The sequence below is a fragment of the Phaethon aethereus genome (genome assembly GCF_964289735.1).
Source record: "Phaethon aethereus genome assembly, chromosome: 4".
In the NCBI taxonomy this organism is placed as follows: Eukaryota; Metazoa; Chordata; class Aves; order Phaethontiformes; family Phaethontidae; genus Phaethon; species Phaethon aethereus.
Genome location: NC_138578.1, coordinates 35,359,558 through 35,377,511, shown reverse-complemented (window position 1 = coordinate 35,377,511; position 17,954 = coordinate 35,359,558). Strand labels below are relative to the sequence as shown.

Below are 17,954 nucleotides of genomic sequence, written 5' to 3'. Positions count from 1 at the left end.
TCCCAATAACTCTGCGTGAGTTCGGGGAGACGACTGCTGCCAGAGGATTTTCAGCATGTTTACATTACATCTCCACTGGATATGAAACAGGCCCTTTAACTCAATGGACCCTTTGCCAGCCTTTCAACCACCTCTGCAGAGCTGGGACTTCCCTGTTCCTCTTGCATTTGCAAGAAGGGAAGTAGAGGTTTCCGCTGCCATACCCCAGGCCTGCCTAGAGGAGCAGTCTGGGCTAGACTAAGCTCCGCGCCGACAGGGACCCCGAGGAAAGGGCTGCACAGAGGCACCTGCATAAGACACGGCTGCCCCTGCCTGAGGCAGATCAGCAGCCACCTCCCAGGGAGTCCAGACAGCCAGGGAAAAGGAACCCTTGCAGTCTCCAGGGGGATGACAGGGAGGCCACGGTGCTGCTTGCTGGAGGCATCTTCTGGAAGGCATTTGCTCACCATCTTTCTTTGAAGCCTGGAGTTAAGACTGAACTAATGGGGGACATTAGTCCTGTGCACCCCAAAGAGCACCTGCCACCCAGTCAGAGGACTTTGCAATAATGCCCATGGAGCACATACCTCTGTTAGCTACAACAGCTCAACGTGAGCCCCTGCTCTCTTTTTCCTCCAAACTGAGTCCAGGCTGAGACTGAAAGGCATTAAAAAACTGCAAAAGATTTGGAGGGAGCTTGAATATCACAAGATGAAAGGAGAGCAAGGTTAGGACATGGTTTAGTTACAGGTTAAAAAATAGTCTCCAAGAAGCTGGAGTCACATGGCCACAGGGTAGCTGGCCGCCACTTTGGCACTGGGCTGATCTAGCGTGCTCCTCCCAGATGCCAGCTCACGTCTCTCTTGCGGTCTCTAGCTTACCCCAGAAAGGAGCATGCTTTATCCCATGCTGGAGCCCATAGATCAAGATATCTCAGATGACCCAGTAAAAGAGCTCAGGAAATCTCAGGGGCCTCTTTCGAATAACCTTCGGTCACTGTGGGACCTGGCCACTGAAGCAGAAACTGGGTCACAACCTCTGGTAAAAGAAAGCAAAACCCATCTGGCAGAGAAAAGTCAAACTGCAAGGGAGTCTCCAGTCACTGCTCCAGTTTTTGGAGCTGAAACCTGGCTTTGATCTGCCCCTGAATTAACACCTTGCCCTGACGCCAATGTCTGCACTGGCTTTGGGTCAGACGTTTCAGCCCAGACTCCAGGAGATTGCCCGTGGACAGGACGATGACAAGGACCACAGGATGACGATAAGCACCACTGCAGAGTCCTGTGACACATGGAAACTCATGAAAACCATCTTTTCCTCTCTCCTTGTGATGTTCCCTAAACCAGGCCAGCACAGTAGCAACCCATGATGAAAATGCTATGGCTGGCTGTGTTTCCAAAATGTCACCCAGGGAGGCAAAGGTTGAGGCTGTGGGACTTGGAAGGGCAGCAGAGAGAGCTGTGCCCCACCATGGGGCCTGGGACATCCGAGAGAGAGGCCGGGAAAGGCTGTGCAGTTTCTGGGGTCCTACCTTGGTGGCCAAGTTTTATGACCTCTTGGATGACATTGACAGCAATGCTTTTGGATTTGAAGCATGGGGCACCTGCCACACAATTTGAGGAGCTGCCTGGCACTTCAGGAAGCAATAAGGAGCACAGCCAGCAAGCAGCTGGACCAGGCAAAGCTGTCTGGCATGCATGGCTCGGCAGGCAGGGCCACTCCTCATCACCCAGGGGTTCCATGGAGGCCAGCTCAAGCAAGACTGCCTGGGAGAATGACTCCTCTCCTCTTGCAGCTCTGTATAGGGCAGGCAAAGGACAGTGTCCACAGGGTGTTTGAGACGCAGCACATGTCACTCGCTCCATGCGGGTCTCCTCGGGAGTGAAATGTGACACTGAGTGTGTGGGGCAGGTGTCACCTCCTTGCATACCAAGCCCCACTGCCCCAGCCCATGTGTCCATATGAGGCAGTCCTCATCTGCCCTTATCACTATTTCAGGACCACTTGAATTCCTGGCTCCTATCAGGCTTTTTCTAGACACGTGAGCCCTTGAGCTCAAATGCTACTAGGCCACATCTGGGCTCTTCCCTGCCCATGCGCTGAGCCAGCTGCACAGAAGTTGGGATGCCAGCATTGACATAAAGGGCAGCTTTTGGATGATAAACTGTTTTTTTGCTCAGAGGATCACAGAAATCACAGACTCTCGGGCTGCTACTTCTCATGGCCCTGTTTATTATCAAGCAGAGGCTCATTTCACCTGCCACAGGGCAGGCACCTTCGAGTTTTACACCAGTAATGCTCACCAGTGCCCTCGCTGCCAGTCCAAACTCTCCCAGTACAGGGTGGTTGGAGTTATCAGTGCTGTTGAGTTCTCCAGCTGAAGCGTGAGGGTGGGGAAGTGTCATCTCAGGATGGCCATCACTACCTGTCCCTGCAGGTGATTTCAAGCTATTTGCAAACCCCAGCAGTATTTCTGCTCCGGAGCCCTTGGGTTGGGAGGAGGAGTTGGGCAGCCTTGCTCTTTGCTCTGCAGCTGTCCCTCTGCCCATAGGATTTTGCCTTCTGTGAAGATTCCTAGGGAGAAATTCCAACATATCTGTGACACTAAGCAAGCTTTTTTGTGAGTCCTTAAGCTCGAATGTGGCCCATCTTCCCCCACACCCTGTCTGGTAGGGTGCTATGGCAGATGCCTGAGGAAGAGAAGAGCTGGACAAGCCTGTAGTGATTCCTCTTTGGATGACTTCCCCAGCCAGCTCGATTTGCAGATCAAGGATTTCCTGAAAAGGCAGCAGCATCTTTGTGTGCAATGGTTGCATTTTTTCTTCTGTGAATGTGTTTGGTCCCTTTTTGAACTCACATCAGTTTTTAGCATCCACAAGGTCCTGTGACAGGGAGTTGCACATTTTACGTACACCTCCTTTACGAATGGAAAAAAACCAAGAGTGGTCTGATGCTAGCAGCTGATGGGGTGACAGGATCTCTGAGATAGTATGAGATATCTCTGAGATATACTTCATTCACATAGTATGTCTTAGACCAGAGTGAGCGGTGAAACAAACCAGCCAAACTTACTTAAGACGACAGCGCAGATGGCAGCCAGGCATGCCGTGGGTGACAACGACAGCCAGCACGAGGCAAGCAGGAATCTTCGGAGGTGCAAGAGTCACATCGCGTGCTGTGGGCAAAGGTCTGTGAGCCAGATCACTTGCACACAGCCCACTGATAGGCTTATTTGCTTTATGCAAAATAAGATACCTCTGTATTAGTAAGAGATGCATGTGTTTACCTTAGATTAGGAAAACTCGGCTTTCGCATGTTTGATTATTTCCTACAGATTAGGACAATTTTATATTAGTAATAAATTAATTAAAGGAAGGGTTTTGCTCTGAGACAATGTAGTGAGCTCATGCTCATCTACTACTTCCTATCTGCAAAAGCTTTGAGACCTTTACTAAACCATTTTGAGAGTCATCCTTGTTTTCTTTCTTTCTCCTCTCTTAGCCACATAATGCTGGATTTCATACCACACATATACGAGTCCTCCATTTCTTACCTGCCTCTCATCATTCTGTATTTGCTCGTTGTATCACATACTCTTAATTTTTAGCACTGTGGCTGGGGGATCAGTAGCCATTGATGCTTTCAGGAGGCAACACCTTCAAATGGGGAGATATCATATAATCATACAGTCATGGACAACTTCATGTGGAAGTGAGCTCTGGAGGTGTCTCCCCACTCCTCATGTGAGGGTCACCCTCACATCAGGGCAGGATGTTTGAGGCTGCATCCAGGCAAGGCTTGGTGGTCCCCAAGGACAGAGATGTCACCACCTCTCTGGGCCATGTACTGCTGTCCCGTTCTTCTGGAGCAGCGTGGTTTCCGCCTATCCCATCAGAAGTCCCTGTGTTGCACAAGTGCCTGTTGGCTCTTCTCCTTTCACCAGGCACCTCTGAGAAGGTTTGGCGCTACATTCTCCGTCTACCTCTCAGGCAGTGGAAGATGCATCTGCAGCCCCATCGGCCATCTCTCCTCCGAGCTGAAGAAGCCCAGGACCCTCCATCTCTCCTTACGCGCCTTGTGCTCCAATCTCTCGTCAACCTGGCAGCTGCCGCCAGGCTACAGCATGTCATCATTTCTCTCATACCAGGGGCCCAGACTGGGCACAGTGCTCCACGTACAGCCTCGGCAGTGCCTGGCAGTGGGGAACGCAGCCCTGACAATGATGTAAGAGCCTCAAGCTTTGGAATGACCCGGAAAAGGCAATTAAAGCTGGAGTGCGGCGCAGTGCCTTTGACATATCACAACCACGCCATCTGATCATAAGGCAGTTAACACACCCGTGAGGGAAAGTGGGCTGCAAAACAGAGGAAGTCCACTCAGTGAATAGGATGTATGCGCATGCAGATAAGAAATGCTGGGGGCCAGCAGCACCACGACAGGCAGCGGTCAGGCCCGTGACAGGCTGTCCACTACAACACCCATACCGGATGGGGACATTGCCTGCCTTGCAATGTTAGTGTCAAGCATCCTCCCTGTCCTGAGGCAGCTGCCTCCAACCCTTTATTTAGAGATTTATTATAAATATATTATTTAACTTTAGAAATCTCTACAGTTTGCTTTGCCCTTAATTCTTAATTTGAAACTTATGCTTTCTATTTTCAATCACAAATTGTACAAGCATATTTATTGCCATATGATAAACACAGATGTATTTTCATATTTACGGGTGTCCAATGAAACATATGCCTGCTCCCCCCCACCTTACCCAGATTACAAGTCAGCAATGAGCCAGGAGCACTGGCAAACTTGGCCCCCAGCTGATGGGAGAGCTGAGGCTGAGAGCAGCCAAGCACTGACACGCGGAGCGAGCTCTGTGATCAAAGCCCCCGGGTTATCCAGGGGCCACCGATTGCTATTTATAGCTGCCTTAGCTCACATTTAAGCGGAGGCTTTAAAAAGCTCAGAGGCAGTTTGGGTGCCAGGGTAGCTCCGTCCTGCACGTGCGGCACATGGTTCCTTGCACGAGAATGGTGCAAAGCCCCAGTTGTGCCATTGCACAGGCTGGATCAGTCCCTGCCTCTCTGGGAGGCCCCAAACAGCTTGTGTTAAGCTGTTAATCAAATAGTACTTGTGGTAGTATCAAATAGTATTTGATTTGACTGAGCTAACTCTGCCTACCTTTCAGAGGACCCAAGCAAACCCCTTACCTGAGCAAACCCCACCACAACCACAACTCTAGTGGCTGTGGGACCGAGGGCTACAAAGGTTGTCCCAAAACTGTCAAACAACTCAAACCCAGTTCACAGCAGCAATGACCTGAGCTGCGTTCAGCCTTGTAAGGACTCCTGTGGAGAACCAACCCGCAATGACCTTGAGGGAGGGGAAGTTGGAAGACTGGACTTGAAGTTGTTTCAAGACCATGCAATCAAAAAGACCTGAGAAAGTTGGCAGGGTTTGAGGTGGGTCAGTCCTCTGTGGGGCAGCCAGCCCAGATATACAGCCCTTCTCCGGATGTGACAGCACCTTCCTGTCTCTGGGACGTGCTGACAATGAGTTCCGCTCTGTGAGCCTCAGATGATACGGTTGCAGCAACCAGCTTCAGAAAACACAGTGTTTGGTCTTTTCCAGGCTGTCGCCACACTGTGAGCCTGAACATCACAGGAGGCTTTGTGTTCTGGAGTGAGTCTTACATGAATGGAAATAATTAGTGCAGAGAGTTTGGTACTGCCTGCAATTTTTCAGCATTGCACTATGAGTTTTGATGGAGTGGTACTGCACAAAATTGGACTAATGCAGTGGAAGTCAAAGTATTTTTGAAAGATTAGGAAAGATGTCCTATCAGTAGAGACCAAGTGGCATTTGTCTTTTGAAAAAACCACCTGAGTTATCATTGCAGTTCTGGAGGTGAAAACAGACCAAAACCTAAGACAGCTCAAAAATCTGTGCAACCAGGTTTTCTTTTTTTCTCTGCAACTGAAAAGCTCAACAGTAGATGATGTTTCACTCTCTGAGCTTATTTGAGCATAGGGCATAACACTGAACTCTTACATCTTTCCATGCACACCTTTGCGTGAGAATGTGTCCATGCAAGTACACATGTATGTGTGTACCTACATATACGTAAGAGTCATACTGATGCCTATATTGCTGTCCTCTTGCACAAGACATGAAAAAGCAATATTGCATTGACTTCCTTTCTCAAAAACAGTCATCCAAAATACAACAGTCACCAGGGGATGTTCAGCTGCTATGCACTATTGCACTTCATCTAGATTTGCCTCTCCTTTATCAGGAGCAGATAAGTCAACAAATTAAATTCCCAGCCTACTTGTGATGACTTTCAGGACCATCATATTTATTTCAACTTACTGATTTTCCTACAGCCCCTGGCTAATGCTGCTTTTTTTGCAGCTTTGCTGGTGCCACCTGGTTCAGATCACTGTAAGCTGGTCATCCCAAAGACCTCCTTCTTCGCCACCTGCTGTGTCTGCACCACTTTGACCTGCCTTCCAGCATTTTAAATTCTGCTCAGGAATCAGTGGCATCCAGGGAAACTCGATGGAGTTTGTTTTACTTTTGGGAGGGGATTGCATTTTCTTTACACTGGTTTTCAGCCACTGCAGGATCCCAGTGGCTGCTGCTCAAGGCCGACACTACCCTCCGCTTCTGCACGCCATCCCATGCAGCAGAGGGGAGCTGGGCAGACCAGTAATAGGAGATGCGCAAAGACTAGAGGAGGGGTGAAGGAGACAGACAAAAGGCTCCATGGGCTTGGGACACTCGCTATTCCCAGCTGTCGGCACTGGAAGGCTGCTTACCATACCATCCGATGGCCTGACTACCTCCTCCCCGACCACAGCTAGCGCCAGGCTTCCTATGAATAACCAACCTGTTTTCCAGGTCCCATCAGAGTTATTCCTGCCCTGGGTGCGTCTTTTTTCTGCAGGCACACTTCCTAAATTCTGCCTCATCCAATCCAAGTTTAGAAGTCCTTGCTCTGGTGCAAAGATGCTGTGCATAACCTATTCCTGCTAAGTGCAGATGAGATTAGCTAGATCCTGCGAGGTCAGGCATGGAGAGAGCCATTTCTGCAGGATCCTAAGCGTTCAGGAGAGGAGGCAATGCCAAGCTACCTGCAGACAGTGGAGGTATTTGTATGCACCAAACCTGTGATCTCAAGTTATCTACTTAGCTGCACTTAATGTGCAACTTCAGAAGTATAAGAACCACAGAGAGCAGTAATTGTTGCTAGCAGTCAGTTTCTGCAAGAAGGAAATTTCAAGCTTCTGGTTAATTTGGTATCACCAGTTTTGGTTTTTGTTTGGGTTTTGCTTTTTTTTTTCTCCTGGGATTAAATTAAAACTACCACATAAAAAGGCCAGGTTACACCTAAAAACATTTTCAAAGAATTCAAAGGCTAATGATGGGAGTAGCTCCAGCTGACCACCTTCCCCAGCACCCTCTGCTCAGCTCTCGCCTTTATCGCTGACATTGCCTTTGGTACTTGCTCGAGGTACCATTTAAAAGTCAGGCATCTTGTTCCTGCTGATTTTCAGATTCCCTCTATTGTGAATGCACAGAGATAGGCAAGTCCGGAAAGCAACAGATCCCATCTTTCATTGACACTAATCTTAGGATGAGACAAAATGCTTCATGGAGGGACTGACCATTCTGTGCTGCAGCAGAGCGCGCCTGGATACTGACAGAGGCTCAGCTGAAGGGCATGAATCCCCAAAAGGAGCTTCGCATCGTATTTATCATTGAGGACTACACGCACCCCTCAGTCTGGCCTTTTCTCTCTCACTCTTCATCAGCATACAAGTGACTTTCAGAAAAAGCACAGTCTCTCACACAAAGAGAAGTCCTCTGACTCCCCAGGCCTGGATGCAAGACATGTGCCCCACCAAATAAGGTTTGCAGTCTTTTTAGGGCACCGAAGTTAAAATATACATTGCTTCACTATGACTCGTGCATCAAGGGCAGATCCAAGTCCAGCCAGCTGGACACTTGTATGGTGTAAACAAGCCAAGCTGTCAATGCAGCTGGACTGATTCAGCCCCTCCAGCCCAGCCCTTGCTGTCCCTCTCCTGCAAGAGCACATGGGGAATTTGGAGAATTTGAGGTTCTAGACCAGGCTGTGACTTTGTGCTCCTTGCTTGCTTCATGTAGGTGGGCATGTACTGCTTACAGACAATTTTTTTTTAACACATTGTATCTGCACAACCAGGTACTCCTGGGTTCAAGCAAACAGCAGAAGGGATGGAAAGCCTCTGTGTTTCTCTCCATCAACTGAAGCATAACAACGAAAATTTTCTGGGACGTCAAGCCAGGCATCTCCACAGTGCATGTTTGCTAGGGCAAGGGAAGCTCTCAAGAAAAAAAAAAGTAAGGACGAGTACACGGTTGCACTGCTTTGTGCAATCTGGGGGCAGACAACCAACCTTCTTTCTTTTGCTGTGATTTTTCCAGGAATTCAGTGATGGGAGTGAAACCTGTAGACTGCATGAAGGCAAGGTCTTGGAGTAGCTCCCTGAAAAGAACATCATAAATGTTGAAAAAGCAGGAGGTACCCTTCTCTTGGAGGGGCTCGCCCACTCTTGGGTCCCAGTCTCTAGGGAAGAGGTTGTTTTAAGCTGGTACCCTGCATATAGTGCCTCACCTTAGCACTGCTATAATATTTTTGACAAGCACATTGTGTGCCTGGGCAATGAGTTACCTCTTTGTTGTTCCTGCCTACCTGTCATTTGGTCGCTCTACAGTTATTTTGTCTCTTTCTGCTGCCCTTTGGGCTCTTCCTTCGCTGGAAGCCCGTTCCCTTTTTCTCTGTGGGTAGCAGCTTTCCTTAAGGCATTTGCAGTAACTTATTTGCACTCATTCCTTCCCCCACAACCTCTCTTTTTTGCAAGGATTTTCACAGTCTCTCTTGCTGGACATTTTTATTAGAGAAAACTATAGTTTTATACTACCCAGTCTTTTTCCACCACACACAGTACCGGGCCAGGCTTTGCATCTGGCCCCGCACTATCTTCTCTGTGCATGTTGGGCTGGAAGGGAAGGTGCCATGGTCTTCAGTGGGACAGAGTACACATTCTTTGGGGTGCTTGACCGTGAGGGCATACGAGATCCAAAGGGAGCCATGCCAAGACAGATATCCTACCTCAGGCCTGCAGCCAATGTACTGAAGTAACTCCTCATTTCTGTACAGAGCCAGGAGAAGCAGTGGGGCCTCTGCCTTGGAGCACAGCTCCCAAAAGTGCAGTGATGAGCCTTAACTGAGAGTGGGATTTCCTTTGATACCGGCGCACATTGAATGCTCTTAGCTTAATTTCCTGGGATGGCCACAGGAGTTTGAGACCTATGGAGATAAAAGAGGGGAATGCCACCACCCAACAGGAATTCTCAGATCTTGTCTTGGTGGAGCTGTGTTTACTGTGACCCTACAGGAGCCGGACAGGGGCCTGGGACCACAAGGAGCTCCCAAGCAACACACCAGGTGCTCAGACCTCAGCACGCTGCTGCAGCTAAGACCAAGTTGGCTGGTGAACTATAAAGCGAGAAAAGTCTTTTTTGCTACAGACTTTTGTCATGCTGTCGCTCTCCCGCTTTTGTTATCCCAGCTTTCTCCACTGCTCCAAGACTAGCCCCATGACATGTGCTATAGCTGGCCTGGAGGATGTCAGTGCTGGCTGGCCAGCTGGTGCAGACACCAGCTGGCCAACGGGCCACCACAGCCAAGCCCCACTCCACTTTTGCTCAGCGAGGATACTCACTGGGTCTCCCCGCCCCAGATGTTGATTCTCACAAAACTTAAAAGGGGTCTGTAAGCTTCCCACCCCCCTGTCAAGTGTGGCTGAAACCCACCGATACGTCAAGAAGGGACAAGGGAGGAATGATGGCTGGACAGACACCCAGCTCAGCCACGGATACATCCTTTCTGGAGGATGGCACGCATGCTGCCGACTGCCACCACTCCTGGGGCACTGCACAGGTCTGGCTGCCTCTCCCACCGTGCCTCAGTGCTGCCCAAAATAGCCTCTTCTGTTTCAGTCAGGCTTTCCTCCCTGACCACATGCCCTCAATGACAAAAATTACTCCAAAATTAGTTTCTCCCCTTGCATTTTGATATGAGGCAACATCTGATTAAAATTACTTCAGAGTTATCCTCATAGCCTTGTCACAGGCAGGTGGACTTTAACAAAAACCCTCCTCTGCTTGGCACAAGCACTGCGGCCTGGCACAAAGGCAGCAGCAGTTTCTCAGCAGTGACGATTTGGAAACTGCTGGCAAGCGCCAGTGTTGCAACAGCATCAGCCACAGCACCATGGCGGGCACCGTCTGCCTCCGCGGGCTGCTGCGGTGAGCACAAGGAGTGTGGCACTTTCACCGCCACCCCGAGGACTTCCAGCAGCCAGGGATGGAGACCTCCCCATAAACGTGCCACTGAGCACTCCTGGCCAGGCTGGGGCCACAATCCGGTGTGGAAGTGCCGAAGGCTGGAGATGCGTGCCCATCGGCAGCAACAGGGGATGGCAGCTGGGGTGGTGGGGAGAACAAGGTAGCAGAACAAGATAGCAGGAGGGGGCTGCCGGTTTGGGAGGGGGCAGGAGGTGTGGGATGGGGTGTCCCAAGGTGGCAGCCCCGGTGCAGCTCCCTGGGCAGCGCTGTTACGCCAGCCACTCCACCGGTTTACAACACTCGCCCTTGAGCCTTGGCCCTGCAGCCTGCTGTGGTGTGGACGCATTGCACAACACCCCTGGTCCCACTCCCCTTCCCCACCGGGGCTGCCCGGTGGCCGGCTGATGGGTGGCCGGCTGTCGCAGCAGCCTGCCGGTTCCCAACAGGGAGGAGAAGATGCTCCATCCATCCCTGCCTCTAGCAGAGCACCAGAGGAGGTGGCAGGACCAGGAAGGGTCCCTAAGAACCTACTCAAGCTTGCTGGTAGAGGTGGCTCTTGAGGAACTGTGGTGGGGGAAGGAGGGCTGCCCCACAGAAGGGATGGAGAAGCTCTGCCTCCCTTCCTGCAGCGAGCCAGTGGGGCTGCACCCCAGGGGTGCGGGAGCCTCCACATCCTGTCCCAGAGGGCCTGGGGTAAATCCTCCAGCCAAACCAGGAACAAAACCTGATGGAAGAGTGGGACCTTCCTTCCAGAGACGTCTGTCATGGATGGGACTGGTTCTGCAATGCTCCCCCAGGAAGAAGCACCCCTGGATCCTCTTCCCCATGCCAGGGAGCAAGCTCTTCCTCATCCCTCAGCAGTGCAGGAGGGGTGGAAAGCTGTGGGGAAATCACAAAGACCACTGTGCAAGGGCCTAGCACAGAGCTAAATATAGCCACTATCTCAGCTCCCCAAAGATAACAGCCTGTGTCCACAGACTGCCGCAATGCCCTGCCCCAACTTCCACCTACCTTTGCTTTGGGAGCAAACACCAACCAGCAGTTGTGAAACACCCTGCCCTGCTCACAGCAAACAGGGCTTATACCGTGGGGCAGAAACGCCCTCTAAGCCACCTCACATGCACTCCTTCCCCGGCACGGGGGGCTGGCTGGCCAAAACCCATACAGATCAGTGGCCACCCAACATCTCCCTCAGCACCTCCATGGTGCTGAGCAGCCAGCAACGTGCTGGAGAAACCTGCGGCAGAGCAGAGCAACAAGTGTCAGTCAGGTTGGGGCTTCCCAGTTTTTGGGCTCACCCCATTAAACGCACTGCTTCCACTTGAATCTCTCTGGTGTCCCAAGATCAGCAACCCCGAGCTAGGCTGTGGTGGCTGTGCCTGGAGAAAGGGAGGCAGCAGTGAGAGGGCCCATGGGCCATGACTGCCTCATCGGTCTCTGTCTATTGCTCTCAGGAAAATGTGAACATGGTTCCCCTCATCCCTGCTGTGAACCCGCTCACTACGTAGCACGTGCTGAAATCCCACCATACCCTCAGCACATAAAATACCGCTGCAAGTCTGCAAGAGTCCTGCAGCGGATACATCTTTCATCTCTCTCTCTCCCCAACTTTAAATCTTATCACTGCCTTCATCTAAAAAGGCTTTTTAAAACAAAAAACAAGGTGGGCTTTTTCCCTTTTTCCCTTTTGCCTCACAGAGTAACAAGTTTATGAAATGGCAGCTTCCAGCAGGAAGTCTCCGGCTTTAACAATAGCTGCGTGTGTTTCCACAAGTTAATTGAAAACAAATGTTGACACTTCAATCCTGCTTTTATGCTCTGTAAGAGAGGTGAGAGAGAGCAGCATTGCTCGCAGCTGTGCAGTTAGAGGCCAGATGTGGCACAAAAAGAGGCAAATATTATTACCCCTACCGTTGCCATGGGGGGAAGGTAGATGCACCATCCCCGCCTGTCAGGAGGCTTTACAGCCTCCGCTCCTTGCCCATGGCGGTGGTCTTTGCCCCCAAAGCTGCTTCCCTGCCAGAGCAGCCAGCTCTGTGTACACCTTCGCGTCGGCAAGTAGATGGGCTCTGCGCCGAAGCGGGCTCAGGAGCAGCCCCAGGCGCAGAGACAGGAACTGGCGGCAACCGAGAAGACCCCCGTGGTCACGTCTGTGAGAAAGTCATATTTTCCACTCCACACCGTAAGCATCGCATGGAAAGAGGATTTGGGAGTACCCTCTGGAGACTTCTATCCAGCGCCAGCCAGCACGGTGGCCACACGACGTGGACGCCTGAGGAAAATTAGGAAAAATTTCTTTACTGAGTGGTCAAGCGTTGGAACAGGCTGCCCAGGGAGGTGGTGGAGTCACCATCACTGGAGGTGTTCAAAAACCGTGTAGATGTGGCACTTCGGGACATGGTTTAGTGGCCATGGTGGTGTTGGGTTGACGGTTGGACTTGATGATCTTAAAGGTCTTTTCCAACCTTAATGATTCTGCGATTCTGTAACCCTCCTCCCCACCCGGCCCTGAGCGCCCGAACACCCTGGGCCAGCCCAGCCGAGAAGAGCAGTGCCCCAAAAAGGCTTTCCCGCCTCAAGAACAACAGCTCCTCCAGGTGCGGCCCCGATCGGCTTATTCGTGGATGTTCAGAGCGCCCCGTCCCGCCCTGCTGGACCGGTGAGGAGGGCACCACGGCACAGGAGCCGCATGGTACCTGCTGCCAAAACAAGCTAGCCCTGCGCGGGGAAAGCCGGAGGGGCTGATCCAGCGAGATCCCCCCGCAAACGGGAGCGTCCCTTAGGGCTGAGAGCCCCGGGAACCGGCCGCCCCACGCGCCGCCGCGTATCCCCCCGCCCGCGGCTCCCGGCCGGCGCCCCCCGCCGCGGCCCCCCGCCCTTCGCGTGCCGGGCGCCCGGCGGCCTATTGGCCCCCCGCCGCGCTCGGAGCGCGCTCATTGGCTGCGGCGCGGGCCGGCCGGGCGGGAGGGGCGGGGCGGCGCGGGCGGCCGGTCTTAAGGCGCCGGGTCGGGGCGGGCGCTGCCCGGGTGGCGGCGAGCTGAGGGTACTGGGAGCGGCCGCATGCACTGCGCCAGGTATGGCCCCGCAGGGGCTAGCGGCCCCCTCCCCTCCGCCGTCGGCGGGCGCGTCCCCTTTGGCTTCCCCGAGTGCCTGCCGCGCTCCCCGGTGCGGGGTCGCAGCCCCCTCGGGTACGCGGGTACCGCTGGTACCGGCGCTCCCCGCCGCCGTGCTGCTGCCGAGTTGCGGGGGGCGGGATCCTCCAGGCTTGGCTCCCGTAGCTGCTGCCGCCGGAGCCCCGGTGGCGCTGGGTGTCCCGTCTTGGCTCGGGTTTGCAGGAGGGACGGGCTGTAGCAGGGTGGAGGTGTCGCCCGGAGCTCGGGTAGAGGCCTGTGAGAAACGGGCCGTGCCCTCGGAACGGCTGGGCCCGCCCTCGGTCCGGGGGGAGCTGAAGGCAGAAAACCCGAGCGCTGCTTCATCCCAACTGTGTTGTTAGGGCTAAAAACTCCTGGCTTAGCGGCTGCTGACCAGCGAGCCCTCTGCGAGGGTGCTACCTGGTCACGAACAGCGCTGGGAGCGGAATGGAGGCAAGGGAAGGGATTTGATAAATGTAGGTGTAAATAATTCCTTTGCTCTGGCTTGTGTCTCCTTCCTAGAAGTAGAGGAGGGAAGAGTGAGCAGTGACATCCTCACCTGGAGAGGGTAAAGCTGTGGGATGATGTCCAAGAGGCAGAATCTAGTCTGGCTTCGTCTTGAGAGGAGGGGGAAAGGAATCGGCCCTGGTACCTGCGCAGGGCTGCCTGCCTTGCGCCGCTTGCTTCCTAGAGCTCCCTTTCCTGCGTAAGGTCTCAAAGCCACTTCCCTGCTCCCACCTTCGAAGCGTCTGAAGTTTGAGACAGCCAATGCTAGCTCCTAGAAGGGAAACCTTCCTCTGCTGGCTCTGAGTTGGGCATCAGCAGGCTCTCAAGCACAGAAAGAGACGTCTGGGTTATCAAATGAACTGAAAAAGAAAGTTTGTAAAAGCGTGGAGCTCAGACTAATAGTAGGTATGAAAAGCTCTTAGCTTGGAAAAAAGCTCTAGGTAATGCAAATCAGGCTGGATATTTCATGCCTCTTCATTCTAAAACTTGTGAATAACCAAGGCTTGCTAAGAAACCCGACTTCTCAGCAGTTATGGGAATTCAGCTGAATAAATTTCCCTGGGAAGAGATGCAACCAGGTGAAACTGGCCCAAGTAAGAGAGAAGCATTGCAGGTTGCGTTAATTTAAAGGAGGAAATGACCTATATAAAGTGTATGTGAATAAAAACTTGGCAAAACCAGGTAGAGAACAGTGTTAGCAGACAGGTGGATCTGCTGTCTGTCTTGTACAGCTGCCCTTGAGCTGAAAGGAGGCTGAAGGAGGCAATGCTGAAGGAATTAAGCTGGTGGGTGTGTTGGAAAGCAAACCTTGGCACATGTGCTCTGAATAAACAGATGCCCTTGCTGAATGGGTGCTGTGAAAAGCCTGCTCAGAGCTGCTCTGTTGGTGTTGCAGGGTGGGGAGTTAAAGCACTGAACCAGAGCGTGTAGCTCTTGCTTTTTCTTGGCAGGGGGGCAGCAATCAAGTACTAGGGCTGGCTGTGCGTGGCTTTGGCAGCCGGAGCTCTGCCGCATCACGTGGCCGGCGGCCGCTGCTACCGCTGCTGGCTCGTCCTGCTCTGCACGGTGGGAGCAGCTTTGGAGCCTGGCCTGCAGCCAAAGAGGGATTTTTATTAAGGGAATACTCTGTGTTTAAGGTCAGCTGCAACACAGTTGACTTAAGGGGGATGTGTGCGATAAATCTGTCCAGTGGTTTATCCAGAGCCAGGCCAAAGAGTTTGCCAAAAGCATACAGCCTAACCTCAGTGTAAGGGCAGGAGCCATAGGTATGATGTTCTGAGAGCTGGCTGGCTACATCTGGCAAGGTGCTGGGTGGGAGCTATCCTAGAGTGGGTGCGCAGAGAGGGATGGTGCTGCGTCCCTGGAGGAACGGGCTGGATGCTGGAGGAGGAGAGGCCGTGGTGGAGGGGCACATGGCCTGTGCCTTCTGGGGGAAGGACTTGTTTCCAAAGACTTGGTCATCCTTGAGTAGGTGAGTTGTGTTTGTCAGAGCCCTGTGTTTCCCAGGGGCTCAGCACAGGTGCTGTGGAGGCTTGAGGTGAGAATTCTGCGCAGGAGGTAAAATCTGCTGGGCCATCTGAGCTGACAACTGTTCTAAAGTGCAGTAGATGGAAGAAAGCGGCTCCTCTGTACGTGTGGAGCAATGTCAGTTAGGTCTCTACCTTGGTGCTGTATCAGACTTGCTATCCTTACAATATCACTTGCAGGCATTTTAGATGAAGCAGTTCTGGGAGACAGTGATGAGCAAAGTATGTAGCTCAACCAAATGAGTGCTTTTTAGCTTCTAAAAATACTAAACGTGGGGTTTTATGAAAGGTGAGGTCAGCTGTATGCAGCAGCTTGTGGCAAAATGAGTTCCTGTTCCTACAAAAGCACCTGATGCCCTGGGGAGAGCCTGTCCTGGAGGGAGGAGAGTGCAGCAGGAATACTGCTTTACGTAGCATTGGAATTTGATAATCTCTGGATTCTGTGGGCATCAGCAGGACTGAGCCATGGGTTTTGCTTTGGGTCAGAAATGCTCTGGAGCCTGCTGTTGCTAGCCTAGTAGGGCAGTGCCTGCGTGTGTCTTCAAATGGTGACTGTCCCTGTAGCAACTGGAGGAGATCTTGTTCCAGGGCACAGCAGGCTGTGCTCCTGCCACTTCTGCTGTAGCATGTTCCTCACTGTGTCCCTACATCAAAGGATGCAAGCACCTGCCTCTAAGCTTGAGGGGCTTGTGGGGTTGGGGTTGATGGAAGCAAGTTTCTTCGGGATGGCTGGGGGGAAGTGTTGTAGCATTTGTCTGACAAGTCCTATGAAAATGCTTTTCTAACATCAACTGACCCTTCTTATCTTCCAGAGTATTAGACTATTTTCCTCACAAACAAGCCATGGCTGTGGATGTAGCAATGCAGCTATATCTATGCTCTTCGCCCTTGCGGAGAGAGAAGTGTGCCTGCAAAATTGCTCCGAAGCCAAGCAAGCCGTTGCGGCCCTGCATCCAACTGAGTAGCAAGACTGTGCTGAATGGACCAGAAGAGGCAGCAAACTCCTTCACACACAACAAAGCGAAGAAGAGAGTGTCATTTGCAGATAGCAGGGGCTTCTCTCTGACAATGGTGAAGGTGTTCTCGGAGTTTGATGATCCGCTAGATATTCCTTTCAACATCACCGAGCTGATAGACAACATTGTGGGCCTGACAACAGTGGAGAGGGACAGCTTTGTCCTGGATTTTGTTCAGCCCTCTGTGGACTACCTGGACTTCAGAAACCGCCTCCAGGCAGATTGTGTCTGTCTTGAAAACTGTATGCTAAAGGAGCGATCCATTGTGGGAACAGTGAAGGTGAGGAACCTCGCTTTTGAAAAGACTGTGAAGATCAGGATGACATTTGACACCTGGAAAAACTTTGTAGATTACCCATGCCAGTATGTCAAGGATACGTATGGAGGGTCAGATCGGGACACGTTTTCCTTTGACATCAGCTTGCCCGAGGGAATTCAATCCCATGAAAGAGTCGAGTTTGCCATCTCCTTTGAGTGCAATGGGAAGATATACTGGGACAGCAACAGGGGCACAAATTATAGGATCATACGGTCAGAACTGAAGTCTGCCCAGGAAGCTGTCTGCGCCCCACGAGGCCCTGACTTTGGCAGCGCCTTTGACCAGTTCGGGAGCCCTCGGTGCTCCTACGGCCTCTTTCCCGAGTGGCCCAGCTATTCAGGCTATGAGAAGCTAGGGCCTTACTATTGACCCAAGGACAAAGTCCTGATTGACTAACTGTTGCTGGCGTGTCCGCAGGCCCGGGAGCTGGTCTGAACGTGAGGCGTACAGAAGGGTGGAAGAAGTATGGCTCCATGTAGCTCTGCATAAGCCTCCCAGCAAAACCAGATGTGCTCTGCTGGCAGTGGGCTTATAGTCAGGGAAGCATCTCTGGTGTAAAGGGCTTCCTTCCCTGCCTCAGCTCAGATAACTGGCTTTCTGGATGCTCAAAGGACCAGGAGCTGTTGCTCATGTCTCTTCAGTGCTGCTACTCCTTCCTCTTCTATAAAGCTGCTAGTCTCCAGGGTAACACTACAGTGCTTATATCGTCTGTCCAAGGTGTGTAGTGGTGGCTGGTTTGTATTGCTTGCCTAGTGTTAAAAGGCTTTTTCAAAATATTAATTTTTAGTGGGCTGTACTTCAGCTGCAGGGCTGTCCTTGCAAAGCTGGCCCGTGCCTGTCAGGAAATGGAGTGGTTGGCTTGTGGGGAAGAGAGTCCTCTCCTTGCACGTTTCCTTGTAGTGTGAGGTCCTTCCTACTAGAGGCAGAACGGGTGTTTTGGAAATGAAAATGCAACTGTGATGACAGGAAATGTGGCCCTACAGCCTTCCATATTAGGAGACGTATGTGCCTGTGGGAGAGGATCTGATATGCTTAGTCACCAGTTGTTTTATCAGCTGATCTTGAAAAACTCATTATACTC

The 17,954-nt window shown here is 52.0% G+C and overlaps 1 protein-coding gene across 1 annotated transcript; it reads left to right on the top strand.

Moving 5' to 3' along the window:
- Window positions 1–16,354: 16,354 nt before the first annotated feature.
- PPP1R3B (protein phosphatase 1 regulatory subunit 3B) lies at window positions 16,355–17,242 on the top strand (the record flags this gene model as incomplete). Its single annotated transcript, XM_081999785.1, has 1 exon — window positions 16,355–17,242. Exon 1 carries the CDS (start codon window positions 16,382–16,384, stop codon window positions 17,240–17,242), a length of 861 nt encoding a protein of 286 aa, XP_081855911.1. The 5' UTR covers window positions 16,355–16,381.
- Between the last annotated feature and the right edge of the window lie 712 nt (window positions 17,243–17,954).